The following is a 14,700-nucleotide window of genomic DNA, read 5'->3' on the forward strand; positions in this document are numbered from 1 at the left end:
CTCTTGTGCAAGTTGCTGTAGTGAAAGCTGCTGGGACCAGTGTCTTAATTATATGATAAAATATATTATATGTATGTTGAAAAAATTAGGTCTACTGGATCTCTCCAAATTGGAACAGTAAGCAAGTAAATATAAAATGCATTTTTCTTTTCTATGCCTCAAATTCCCTTTTAGCTCACAGGGTTGCTGTAACCATTGTTTGTTACAGCTGGTCAGTGTTCAAAAGCGCCACCAAATCTAGAGAGCTGAGCTAGATTAAGCCAGAGATTTTGTCACTTATGAAACTTTCAAGTTTCAGAGTAGCCTGTGGCTAAAGGAATATATTTACTATTGTTAGAGAAGGAACTGTTAAGAGTAGTGCCTGGTAAATGCTTATTCCATAATCTGTATGGCAGGATTGGTATTTATCTCGTAGTGAACTGCAGAAATTAGAGGTAAGTACACAGTGGAAGCTTGTTTTTTCTCACAAGGGGAAAAAATTTAGAGCCAGTTGTGAGATTTGCTGCTCCTACCTGACAGACTGTGGAGACCCTTATTGTCCTACTTATTGTCAGTTCTGACATCTTGTTGTATAAAACAAAAGGGGTTTATAAAATTGAATTTTTCATTGGGCATGATGCTTGGATAGGAATGGTTTTCATGTAGAACGAGAGACTGTAATTGAATTGTCTTCCAGAACCTGCAGGGAGCCTACAAGAAAGATGGAGACTATTTACAAAATATGGTGAAAGAAAGAGAGCCTACAAGAAAGATGGAGACAGGCTATTTACAAAAACATGTGGTGACAGGACAATGGGGAAAGGCTTCAAACTGAGAGTAGATTTAGATTGGATATTAGGAACAAAATCTGTGAGGGTGGTGAGGCACTGGAACAGGTTGCCCAGAGAAGCTGTGGATGCCCCATCACTGGAAGTGTTCAAGGCCAGGTAGGATGGGGCTCTGAGCAGCCTGGTCTAGTGGAAGGTGTGCCTTACAGTGGCAGAGCGGTTGGAATAAGATGATTTTTAAGGTCCCTTCCAACGCAAGCCCTTTCCCCTTCTATGATTCTGTAAATAAAGAGAATATTTTGACCTTTATTTTTATTTGAAAGAATGGGTTTGTGTTCACTAGGCTGCTTCTCCTACAGAAATAAACTTTACTGTTCTTGAATATTTATTTCTGCAGTTTGTATATTTGAGAGAATTTGCTTCTCTGACCACAGTAGAACCAAACAGCTGATGCTGATTCTCTGCTCTAATTCCTTTTCATCTAGTGCTCAGCAAAAACTGCTTTTCACACTCTTCTCAGGGTTCAGGTCCTGGAAATTTTAAGAGCATGGCCTCAGTTTATGACTTATTTCTCAACTCTGTGGTTTCTTTTGGGGTTTGGTGCCTCCAGATTACATGCAGTGAATCCTTCCCTGCCCACATATGCCTTGCATATAATCTGTTTTGTGTGATGTATTTCTCTTTTGCATATTTAGTTATATTCTGTGTTTATCAAAATTAAGGTCTGACCACTGTACTTGCTTGTTTCACAGATTCTTGTACAGTGTCACCCAGTCAACTAATCCCAAACAAAACTTTCTCTTGATTTCTCTTGTTTATTTTTGTCTGATTTTGGCTAAAAACTCCATATCCTCCGCATTTTCTGAATTGAAGATTATCACTCCTCCAAAAAAATCCTTGAATGCCACAGTTCCAAGTCCTGTTGGAGAAAATATGCTTGAGTCATATTATAGTTACAATCCAGGGCATTTATCCTGGGAACAGTTAACAGTTCTTCTAAAAAGTGTTTATTGGTTAGAATAGGGATTGTCTTGAGGATACACACTGGTCCATGTGTCATGGATAATATTTATCTTTGTCTAAAATTTAGCTCCACAAGCCTTGGAAATTGAGTGTACAATACCACTGTGGGGAATCTATTATGAAATGCATCCCTGATGTGAACACAGATGTACTGATTGTACTGGAAGATCCAAGCCATGCCATTAGAATAAAAACATGTGAATGTAAAATGACTGAGTCATTCAGTCATTCTCTGAGTCACTGAGAAAAAGATGCAGGTCTGAAGGCTGATGTCCTTCAGATTGATACCTGTTTACACAAGTGACAAGTGAATTCTCAGTAGATGAGAAAATCAGCTACCCTAATAATAGTTGTAAGAATTTATGTTTTAAGAAAAGTGCTTGAACTGGTTTCATAGGTTTAATGAGCTATGAGCATGTAAGGGAGTGAGCAGGAGGCATAATCAGTAATTCACTCCACATGTAACCAATAATGCATTCTGGGGGGAGGAAATCACAGAAACCTTCCTCAGGGCTGTTATTCATATCCCTACTCACAGAAAAATTTCAGCTGTGTTTTTTTCTCTCTCTCTCTGACACTGTTTACAATGCTATTTTATTAGCTTTGAGCAGCCAGCATAACTGTTGGTGTTAAAACCATATCAGAAGAAAACCCAGTAGCTTGAAAGAGAAGTAAAGCAACAGAATTATCTGATTTAGATTAACATGGAGCTCGCAAAAGAGCCCTGAAGTTATTTAATTTTTCTGTTAATTTGAATTGTAAAATGCTTTCAAAAGCAGCAGTGAATATGATACTTCTACTGTTTATACCACAAAACTGTGTAAATTCCAGTATAGAGTTATGAGACATTGTTCACTTCTGTATTTTTGCTGAAGAGACATTATGAATGAATGTCAGTTTCTGTTAAAGAAGTGATGCACAAGTAGCCTGAACTTCACTTCATTGTCATGAGATTTTGGGTTGGAAGGGACCTTAAAAATCATCTTACTCCAGCCTCTCTGCCATTGTAAGGCATACCTGCCACTAGACCAGGCTGCTCAGAGCCTGATCCAACCTGGCCTTGAACACTTCTAGGGATGAGGCATCCACTGCTTCTCTGGACAACCTGTCCAGTGTCTCACCACCTTCACAGTAAAGATTTTGTTCCTAATATCTAATCTAAAGCTACTCTCAGTTTGAAGCCCTTCCCCTTGTTCTATTACTACATGTTTTTGTAAAAAGTTCCTCTCCATCTTTCTTGTAGGCTCCATGCAGGTATTGGAAGGCTGCAATTAGGTCACCCCTAGCTTCATTCAAACTGGTATTAATGAAGAGGATTGTCTTTGAGGAATAATTTGAGTAGAGAAGTCGAATACCTGATTGCAACAGGTATTTATTTTTTCTATAGGCAATATAATTATATGCAGCCAGTAGATAATTTTTCTGAGAAAAAGCTTTTAAAATCAGGAAGATACTATCTTTCTTTTGTGCCCTTGCATTTACTTAATGCAGTGAAAAGGAGAAGGAGGGGAGAGAGATGACTTGTGTATGTGTAAGATTGATGCTGAACAGCTACAAAACCAGCAATGGTGGAATAATTTTTTGAGGAAAACAAAATGATTTTCAGGATTGTTGTGGTGTTTCATGTGATGAAACACACGCAGTTGCTTAAACTATTTCCCCTGCCAAATCACTCTTTAATTCTATTGATCCTGCATTATATTTTGTTGTTTTCTCTGGGTTTCATTCTCCTATTCTGCCTGTTTCTTTTCCAGCTTGGATTTTATTATGTGGCCTTTTAAGGCCACATCGTTGAGTGAAAGAAAAAGGTCTTTTGTCTTTTTTCTCCCACAGGATTTTGCATCCCAAGGAAATAGAGAAATGCACAATTACCTGGGGGTAAGGAGTCACCAGCTTTTCTAATTCCATGATTGTGATCATAGTATGATCAAAACTTTCCAGAATTGACAGCAACAAGATGCATACACTGTACTGCAGGGTACTGCATACTACTGTACTATACATGATATAGGGAGCAGGTGATGAAAATCTGAAAGTGAGAGAATACAGGGATTCCTCTGTGTTCCATTGTGCTCTATGACTATATTGGGTAAGAGAAAAAGTCCATCTGTCTTATAATTCTTACTTCAAAAGCTGACCAAATCAAATGCCCAGAAAAGGAGAACAGGCCAAGACTATGTGGCAGTACTTTTCCAAATACTCCTGCACTTTCCATCTGTTTGATTCTGTAATTTGTGATCTGCCATAGATTTTTATTCTATTAATGTGTCCCTTTGTTACATGGGTCTGTGTGTGTTTTAGCATCCATAGTACTGTGTTCCAGAATGTTACAGCTTGTCAGTGTATTGCATGAAGAGCACTGCCTTTTGGGTGTTTTAATACCTCTTACTTCTTCTGTAGCATTAGATAGTAAATGTGGTCTCCTCTTTGCTTTGGGAAAAAAAAAATTACTTTCCATGGTAATTTTCAAGGTTGTAGAATGCTTTATCTGTTGCTATACCTTGAAATGCAACCAGATGTCAATCTTGAGGATGGTAAAATAATGTTTATTTCAGTCTGTGCTCTCTGCAGACTGAAATAAGATATAAAATAAAATAAAGATTATTATAAAATAAAGATTATAAAATCTTTATTATAAAATAAAGATTATTTTATTATAAAATAAAGATTATGTGGAAAGGTCCCTGGAAAAGAATCCAGGGACCTTTCCACATAATCTTCTATAGATGACATTCCAGTAATCTATCTGGAAAGTACAGCAAATAAATGGTCTTGCCTCCTCAAAGACATTTTTGATAGTACACCAGACACAGGTAAAATTAAACACTCTTTGCTGCCACTGGTGTTTAGTCCAGGATTTTGGAAGCTAATCCAGATTGTAAAACTTCCTGGGTAAGGACTAAAATAGGCAAGTTTCTCTTTTAGCAAGGATTGCTTCCATTTTATTTGGGCTCATTTTACATAACATTCCTCTTCAGGAGTTTGTGTTTGTGTATATTTGCATGATTTTATTAATATGTAAATTATTTACAGAGGTATCAGTAATTAACACTTCCCAGCATATTTCTTTAGAATAACATCTTTGCCATTTGTAATAATTTTGAGTGGAATGGTCTGTGTTTTTCCTATTTCAGACGTCTATTTCAGGCATTATTTCTTCTGCTGCTGCTTCGTTTTGTACAGTACCAGGGGTTCTGAGTATGTAGCCTATGTTCAGTACAGTCTTATAAATGGTTGCATACCTAAATCCACTAGGTTCCAGATCAAAGACCAAAATTTAACATTCAACAAAAGTGTTTTACAGCATTAGATAAGGCTTTTATAAGTTCCATTAAAATCTGATCTTTGGAGATACGATGGAATGGTTTTCAGCCTACTGAAGGCTTCTTGCACTAGCTTGGTAGAAAACAGAAATTACATTAATTGGAGGTGCTGTCCACAGTGTCTGTACTCTCCTTGCCCTGAACACTGCACTGACTGGACCAAGCATATCCAGTCATTACCTATTAGAAGACTGCAAGAAATGAGATTAAAATATCTTAAGATTCCATCTGATTGCAGCTGGAAGCTAAAACTGAGGTAAAGAAACTAAAGAACTTCCTCTTGTTTTTTGTCTAACAGAAGATAAACAGCAAAATGCTCACTTTAGGTGTGCAGAAATGAAGAAGTGGTTTGGGATAGGAGCAGAACAAGACAGAGGCGTATTAAGGAGGCAGAGTCAGGATGACTTACAAGTGTTTCAACACACTTGTTCATAGCCCAGAAATGAATATGGAACCCTGGAACCTTTTCTCTTCTGATCAGTAAGAAAAATTATCAGATATTCCTGCTGTTAACTTTGATTCTCTCAGGCCAGCCTAGCATGTTCACACAAAAGATAGGAGTCCATCACTCTTGCTGTCTTAGTACCAGTGAAGCTCTGTACTGATGGAGGTCTCCATCAAAGCAAATCAAGGGAGCTCCTTTTGAGTTATTTATGCTCTTTTCCTTTTTAAACAGGAAGAAAATTATGTAAAGGCCAAGTTATAGGAATGTAAGATTACCCATGAGTTAAAGTTGCCTTTCCAACCTCTAAGGGCCTTTCTTGTATGATGAATTACAAAATTTTGATTATGCTACCATATTGTCTTTTTACCTGACATCATCATCTGTGGAATAAACTCTGGTGTCCAGGGAGCTAGTACTTCCATCCCAAGGAAGTCTCTTGTTTCTAGGTGCCCCTGTAGAGCTTAGTGACTGCAGAAATCAGGAAGTGCAGTGTCTAGGGCAGGGAACTGGAGAAATAAAAAGATTGGCTCATAATAAAGTGTGACACTATCATATGAAATGAGATTCTTGCCCTGTCACTGTTGCAATGACCATGCTGAGCAAGACATTTGAATGAAAATTTTCTCTGCTGTTCTTTGAACACTTCCAGCTAACTGGGCTCTTCATTTGTATAGCTGGAGTTTATTTGCAACCGAGACATTTGCATCTACAAGTAAAGGCAACCAGAGCTATTCTTTGAACATGATATCAGTCACGTAAAATGACATCAGTCTTTGCCCTCCAAAAGAAATCACTTGCTGATTTTTGTGTCTTAGATGTTATTATTCATTAGTCCTTATAACTTTCACTTTAATATCTCATTGCCTCATTTTTCATGCTATAAAATGAGACTATGACTGTTATCTGATCTCATGTTTGTCTTAAGGCTGTTGTATTTTGCAGTTCATAATACCCTTCCAAAACTGACTGAATACTGATGAGGCTGTAACTCTTCAGTTAGAGGTTAGGAAATGTGTCCAGCCACACAGTGTGAGAGAGCCTACTGAGGAACACATCATAAGGGTGTGCAAAAGGATGATGCTGGTGGTCTTGCACTACTTTGTCACTGATGAAGAGTCACAAACATTAAATGGCACAAACCAGTTGAAAATCTTTGGTTTAAATTAGTATTAGGGCACCTAATTAATATTTTGGGCACTGTTCAGTGAAGTTAGAGTTAGGAGCTTACCTCCTTTAAAATACATTGCATAAGCAGCTTTCACTGCAATAACCATGTTCTCATTACACAAGTGGAAAATGATGTTTGTATTGTAAAATCAAAACTATTTGCTGTCCAAGTAGACAGTACACCTGGAAATGTCATAGAAAATATTTTGAAATGACTCCTTTTTATTAGAAACAATTTTTCCATAAGGAGTGTGTGTTTCAGTTAACTAAGTTTGCCCTGTTTCTTGGGGATAATAAAATAATAGTGAGGCTTAGAAAAGAAAGAAAGTATGTTGAAAAAAATAATCTCCTGCTGACAAAATTTAAAACTAATAATGAGGATGTTGAGAGTGTGTGTGTTTGTGTGTGGGGACATTGCCATAGTGTGATAGAAAAGACTGCTGTTCTAGGACTACAAATACAGCTAAAAATCTAGGTAAATAGTTTAATGTGCAGCCAGTGCAAGCTGGAGCTATTTGAAATTTTTGAAAAACACTGAAGAAGCATGCCTAGTGCTAAGTGGTACCTCATGGAATCCACTGTATACCTATTGGTTTGGCAAACTGTGAGGAATACCAAAGGGCTGTACAGTACTGCCAGTCTTAAGCAGAAATAACTATATTTTTTGTAGGCATATTCCACATAAGACTCCTTCCTTCATTCCAGGGGCAGATTTAGCAGGTGTAATAGTCCTTTCATGACTGCCTGTTGAGGTCTTTTAAAATGGGTCACTGATACAAGTTTTAAATGGCTTTGTGCTATCTCAAAAATCATGATTTCTTTTTTCTCTTTTAGGTTTTCCTCTTGACCTTCTTGCATTCAGTGATGCTCCTCTGAGAGCTATCCTAATGTTTTCCAAATTGAAAATATATTTCAATCCCTGTGGGAAATACTGAATATCAGTTTGATATTTGTAAGACTCTAGTATCACTAACTTTGTAGTGTTGATGCCAATTGTTGATGCCAAGACATTCTGTCTTTTCTGCTCTCTTACAGCACTGTGTGGAGGAGAGGAGAGTTTCTTGTGTGCCAGTGGGATCTGCATCCCAGGGAAACTGCAATGTAATGGCTACAACGACTGTGATGATTGGAGTGATGAGGTCCATTGTAGTAAGTTTCTTAAACCTTGCAGTGTTCTGCTGAAGAATTGAATCCATTCAGGCAAACCTGGGAGTTGGAGCAGGCTATTGGCACAGAACAGGAGCTTTACATAGTGTTTGCATATATTGACATTTGGACTCTCTCAGTTGCTGTGGACTGTATTTAGCTTTGCTCACTCAGGCCACAGCATGTGCTTTTGATCTATCAAATTTTATGCCTTGAGGGAGCTTTGTGGAAATAAGAAGAATTTGGGTTTTTGTTTGTTTGTTTGTTTTTTTAATGGATCAATAGTGTACATCAGAAAGGAGCACTTCTGATAATCAGCTGCATACTATTAGTTGTAGCTTTATACTGGTCCTTGGCATTGATTTTAGGCTAGATGCAAGACTATCTGTTTAGAAAGTTCTCTTGGTCTCAACACTGGATGAGATTTATTTAAATTAATCCCAGTATGTGCTGCAGTAGAGTGTGCATATATGATAGCTTAATTTTTATTTATTTGTCTGTGGTAGTGCATGTCTTTAGAGCTCCTATGTGTTTTTCTGTGTTAACAAAACACCTTGGACTACAGACACCTTTAGAAAAATGGAGCAAATGTACCTTAAGAAAACAATGAGAAGGCAAGAAGAAAAAGAACAGAAAACGATGTGGAAAAATTATTGAATGGGGACTATACAGGACATGATGCCACAAAACAGGATTTCTCATTCAGACTTTGAAAAAGACTTTGTCAGACTGTGCAGTTTAGACTCAACTCAAAAGATTAGTTCTTATTAGTGATTTAAGAGCCTGGGCATTCCAAGACTCACAGAGTTGCTTTTAAGGAAGTTGTTGTTAGATTTTATCTGGGATACTCCAAGGAATAAATGAGGACAGCAATTTCCTCCTGGTCTCTATATGAGTAAGGTTAGAGCTTGCTTTTCCTTTAATAGCCTACAATTCATTTCTTGGAGGGTGAGATAATGTCTATTATGTAAAAAGTATTGTATGTTTTTATTTTCCAATTTTTCATGTCAGCTTTAGATTTAAAGTAAGCTCAAAATGTTAAAAATGCCCATGAGACCATGGCTTTCAAGTTCTATTAGAAATGGGAAAAGAAGTAATTAGTAATAAAATAATAAATATATTACATGTCTTGAAAAAACAAGCATAAATTTCAGGTGCTAAGATTGCCTTTGAAAGGATGCCTGTGTGTTTATTGATACAGGGTTTACATGCAGAGGACATCTTTCATTAGGATGCTTGGTAGGAGTTGAGGAAAGGGCGTGGAAGTCAAATAAGATTTTCCTGAATTACACATCAGAAAGAGCAAAACTGAAGGAAGACCTATTTGCCTGAAAGCTTAGCTGATAAAAGATGCTGTGTTTCCTGCAGTCCTTGTCCTTCTCAAAGTCTTAAGTCTCCTCATGAAATTACAGAATAGGTTGCTCAGAGTCCCATCCAACCTGACCTTGAATATTTCCAGGAATGGGGTGTCTACCATTTCTCTGGGTAACTGTTCTAGTGTTTCCCCATCCTCATTGTAAAACATTTATTCTTTATGTCTAGTCTAAAAATACGCTCTTCTAAAACTATTACTCCTTGTCCTATAACAACAGGCCCAGCTAACAAGTCTATTCCCATTTTTCCTATAAGCTTCCCTAAAGTGCTGAAAGGCCACTATTTCTCCAGGAGAAACAACCCCAACCCTCTTCCAGCCTTTCTTCAAAGGAGAGCTGTTCCATCCCAATGGTCTTTTTGTAGCCTTGTCTGGACCTCTTCCAGCAGGTCCATGTCTTTCCTGTGCTTTGGCACTTAGGGCTGGATGCAGCACTCCAGGTGGGCTTTCACAAGAGCAGAACAGAGGGACAGAGTCACTTCCTCAGCCTTCTGGCCATGCTGCTTCTGATGCAGCCCAGGATACAACTGGCTTTCTGGGCTGCAAGTGCACATTGCTGAGTCACGTGCAGCTGTTCATTTACCAGTTCCCCCAATTGTTTTTGGCAGGGCTGCTTTCCATTAGTTCACCATCCTGGTTGATAGCAGGGTTCTCGCTGACCCAGGTACAGCACCTTGTTAGACCACAAGAGTCCCATGCACCCCCTTCTTGAGCTTGTCCAGGTCCCTCTGTATGGCATTCTGTCCTTCAGGTGTGTCAACCACACCACTCAGCTTGGCATCCACACCATCTCCCCATCTCATCTGCAGCTTTGCTGAGGCTGTGCCTGATCCCTTCATCTGTGTAATTAATGAAGACATTAGATAACACTGGTCCCAGTACAGAGCCCTGAGGGACGCCACTGGTCACTGCTGTCCTTTGGGATTCTGAGCTATTAACCCTTGGGATGTGATCATCCAACCACTTCCTTATCCACCAAACAGTCCACCCCTGAAATCCATCTCTCTCCAGTTTAGAGGGTAGGATGTTGTGGGGGTTTGCCCAGACCCATGTGCAGCAGGTCCTTCTGGATCTGGATCACACAGGGATCAAACCTGCCACCTTGGCTTTTCCACTGTGCTTTAACCAGCTGAGCTTATCTTGGGGCCAAATTGTTGAATGCAAAAGATTCGCCAGGCTTCATTTGTGTTTAGTGGAATACAGTGAAATTGGAGTACAAGTAAAATTGTATTTAATTTTGTGAAAATGGGGATATCCCCATCATTTACAAAACTTAAGTTGAATCTTTTACAAGTGGCAGCTGCCAAGTGCCCATCTTACCTAACAGAGTAACCAATTACCTTTACAATACATTCTTGCCGATATCTGGAAGAAAATGTATATTAAGGCTGTTAGATTTTCATCAAGTGAATCTTCTTTCCCTGCAAGGAAGTTTGTATTCTTTATGTTTACCCAGTCTGTGTGGGCCTGTGGGTTGTCACACTGAAGGACACTGCAGCAGTTTCAGAGGTATGGATGGAAACAGGAATGGGGATATGAATGGAAATTAAACAGTAAATTTGTCCAGAGGAAATAATATAGAAAAAGGCAGTTTTGTTTCATTTGCAGGAGGAGCAGTGGAAGAAGCACAAAAACTGTCAGAGCTACAAACTGATCAATAAGATTAAAGGTTGCCAGAGTACTTCATGCTGTTGCATATTCAAAACAAGTGATGTTTAGAATTTACTCTCAGCTGGGTGTTGGTCTGCTTACAGGAAGCAAGAACTTAAATTTATTTTCATGTAGTGTGGGGTTTCTGTTATTCCCTGTTTTATGAATAATGTTTCTTTTTGAAGCTGAATTAACTATTGAGTACATAACTCATGGCTCAGCCATATTATTTTACTTCATATCCTGAAGCATTTCCTTCTTATTAAGCTATAAGTTCTGTTTGGACTTTCTAAGATAACATGAAACTTGAAGAAGGCAGTAATACTTCTGTGGGGGAAGGAGAGGACATGTTCAAGTTCTAGAGTTTTTGTTCAACTAGGAAGTGAAACACTTGGTTGACATTGATCTGAAAGGTTAGAAAACCCTCTGCACTTTTCTGGAAAAGTTCTGCACCTTTCAGTGTGTAATATCCTTGGAAGGACACCCGGCTTTCAAAGGGGAGCTGTCGTGCTCCCTGCAGGAGTCACATGCCAGGAGGAGAGCAGGAAGTGGTAGCCTGATTCTGTTGTTTTGTGGTTGATCATCTCAGAAGAAAGGAGGCACTTTGGTTCCAGTCCTTGCTTTTTGAGCTCTCTCTCTCTGTTTTCTGGGAAATAACTCATTTAAAATGCCTCAATATGCCAGGAAGACCAGACACAAAGGACTTCCTTGGTTCCAGTGGCATAGCTCCAACAGGAAGGCAGTGCTGTCCACCCAGTTGTTCTGTATCTCAGCATTCTCCCTGAAAAGCTAGAGGTCAAGGAGAAGTCTAGAAGAAGGCAGGGAAACTGAGTTACCCACTTCCTAGCTGTGTGCTTGAAATCAAAAGTTATTACTGATGGGACCAGATACCACAAACCATAATTTCTCTTCAACCCACTCAACTACAACAAAGATTCCATGTTTTTATTGAACCTGATATTATTCAAGTATTATTCTCAGAGAATATCTGGCAGGCTTTACTAATGCATCCAGTCATGAAAAAATGTGAAACCCACTTAGGGCTGGCAGTAAGAATTTCTTGATGAGAAGGCACCAGGCCAAATTTGAGCTCCAAACTGTGTGAAGCATAAAGCTTATTTGAAACCATTGTAAGACCAAAGGCAGGCTCAAAAGCCTGGTGTAGGGATCTTGATTTTCCTGTTAGAATCTTCATCTCCACTTAATAGCCACATCAGGTACTTGGGATTTTCCGAGTAATCTGCAATGGTGAAGCCTACAACATTTCTTGAGAACTCTATGTGTATAAATTAATTAAACATTTAGGTCCCTATGTGCAGCCAGAGCACTCTCTCTTTATGGTATTGATCAAAAAAAACACCTGGAAGTGAGAGTGTAAAAATTTCTAAAAATGGCTTTTGATTTTTCATATTCTTCAGATTAGTTTCTCATAAACTGGTACACACCATTATTAATGCAGAGCTGTAAGTTGTAAGGAATCTTTAGTTAATCTTGTGTGTGGTAGTCCATTCCAGGATTCATAGTTTATATGAATGCTCCAATACAACCTTAACATTTCACATGCTTTGTTTTGTAGATTGCAGCAATGATGTATTTCGTTGCGACACGGGAAAATGCCTCAATTACACCTTTGTTTGTGATGGATACGATGACTGTGGGGACCTTAGTGATGAACAAAATTGTGGTAAATGAAATGTGGTTATGTGCTTTCCTAGTCTTTAAGATATCAGGGCTGCCTAGGCCAGTAAACCTTTTCCTTAAACTACTGAAGGAGTAATATACCCTGCTCTTACCATAGTTGAACAAAGTGAAAACAGCTCACAGATTCTATCTGAAATTTGAAAAGGTTTAAAGCAGAGTTCTGGGTCAGTCCAAATCTTGAAGGGTTTGGTATTTGTAAGAAATACTGCTATTTTCAATTTGCTTTAAACTGTACCCAAAAGATGCTTCCTTGCTAGCTTGACTGGATTTAACTGAGAGTAAAGCAAACTATATGAGGGCATTGGTAGTACCAACAGTTTTACAGCTGAGCTGTTTTTATGTAAGATTGATAGTGAAGTCGTATGTTTTGATTATCAAATTCTGTTTCTTTCAAATTGTCTTCTCAATCAACTTTCCATGTTCTCATGACACTTACCTACCTACCATATGTATCTACCTATGCTTAACTTCCATAGGAGAAACAATGAAGTTTTGACATTAAAAAAGAATAATCTTAACATGGAAATATTGGGAAACTTAGAAGGCCTTATTTTTAGTAACCTTTGGTCCTGTTACTACACCTGAGAACAGTTACGTTTTCTAAAATAATTTTTAACAGTAAAAATATTATTTCTCCCTTTTTCCCTTTTGCTTTTCTAAGGAAGAACAGAAAGAATATAAAAACTGAAAATCAAGGCACATTTTTGTCTGAGATTTTTTTTTTCTTCAAATTAAGCACACTCCAGGACTTTCCAATATTTTCTTGTCAGTTTTGGTTATTTAGTGGGTTCTTTTTCATATATAATCTTAGTTTAAAGATGATTAAGTTTTTCTAAATGTTGATCTGTGTCTTATCTTTCCTACCTTGACAAAGGTTTTCTCTATACAATTTTTAAAATCTAAGTTTTTGTGCATGCTGTAATTGGTTTTCATAGCAGATTTGGAGGAGTGGACTATGTGTTCTCTCTATTTTGATGGAAAGTCAGTGTGCTCAACAGAATGCTCTTCTTTGTGCATTCAGGTAGAAAGAGCAAGATGACAATTGGAATAATTTCTTTGTAGATAATTCTTAAGGAAAATTCCAAGTACATGCAAAAAAAACAGTTTCTGAAGTTGTGAAATATTTTTAAAATGCCTTAGTAAAAAGATAAATGAAGGAAATTATTTTCTCTGATGGTTACTGAAAATGTTGGTTAACTGAAAAGCATTCCCTGAGATGGTAAGCCACATCTTCTAATGGGTTTAACAAATCTTAGAAACTTGTTTATTTAGAAATAGTCCCAGCTGTGCCCCTGAGAGAAGGAATGAGTGCATCACTATACAGGCAATACAATTAGAAATATATGTAACTACCATCTGCAAAAAAAGTCTGCAGATACAAAAAAATTTCTTAATAAAATTTATTAATTCAAAATGGCCTAATTAACAAGAAAAATTAGTTAAAATTAATAGGAAAATTAGCTAATAAGCATAGAACAATGGATCAGTAATATAAAATATACAAATGGTAACTTAGCATCTTTTTTTTTTCCTTAAAATTTGCATTTTATGTAGATTGTAATCCAGTGACACATCACCAGTGTGGAGAGGGGAGATGTATAACAGCTGACTGGGTATGTGATGGTGACCATGACTGTATAGACAAATCAGATGAGATCAATTGCTGTAAGTTCCCTTAATCTCTAAATTATTTTTTCTTTCTTTAAAAACCATTAAAAAAAAACCCAGAAAAAAAGTTCTCACTTGACAAATGAAATGTCCATTTTCAGTAGACAGCAGCAGCAAACTAAACATCTGTTGCCTTTGTTGAGAAGTAAAGCATTGCTTTGTGTTAGAGCTTCTTGTTAATTACAGAATTAGCTTTTTGTTAATTGTAATGTTCCCACTATATGAGTAAAAATTATGTGCATTATTTTTCCTTGGGGAAGTTAAGATTTCATCTCAGGCTGTTGCTAATACCTGACATTTATAGTTTCAGTCTCTGTAGGTAAAGATCAGTGCAGCTATTGAAAAATCAGCCAACACGTAATGAGAAATGCCTCCTGATCTCCAGTGCTAAGCAGTGCTGTCAGCTCCTCCTAAAATAACTTCAATGTGATGTTCAGA

The 14,700-nt window shown here is 37.7% G+C and overlaps 1 protein-coding gene across 2 annotated transcripts in view; it reads left to right on the forward strand.

Annotated features, from left to right (window-relative positions):
* Positions 1-14,700, forward strand: part of CORIN (corin, serine peptidase) — a 120,147-nt gene that overhangs the window by 64,259 nt on the left and 41,188 nt on the right. For both annotated transcript variants that reach the window (XM_050973539.1, XM_009101459.4), the window contains exons 6-8: positions 7,761-7,874; positions 12,470-12,577; positions 14,149-14,259. In XM_050973539.1, the coding sequence (XP_050829496.1) occupies positions 7,761-7,874; positions 12,470-12,577; positions 14,149-14,259 (333 nt within the window). The remainder of the gene's footprint in view (positions 1-7,760; positions 7,875-12,469; positions 12,578-14,148; positions 14,260-14,700) is intronic.

The sequence above is a fragment of the Serinus canaria genome, chromosome 4 (genome assembly GCF_022539315.1).
Source record: "Serinus canaria isolate serCan28SL12 chromosome 4, serCan2020, whole genome shotgun sequence".
Lineage (NCBI taxonomy): Eukaryota > Metazoa > Chordata > Aves > Passeriformes > Fringillidae > Serinus > Serinus canaria.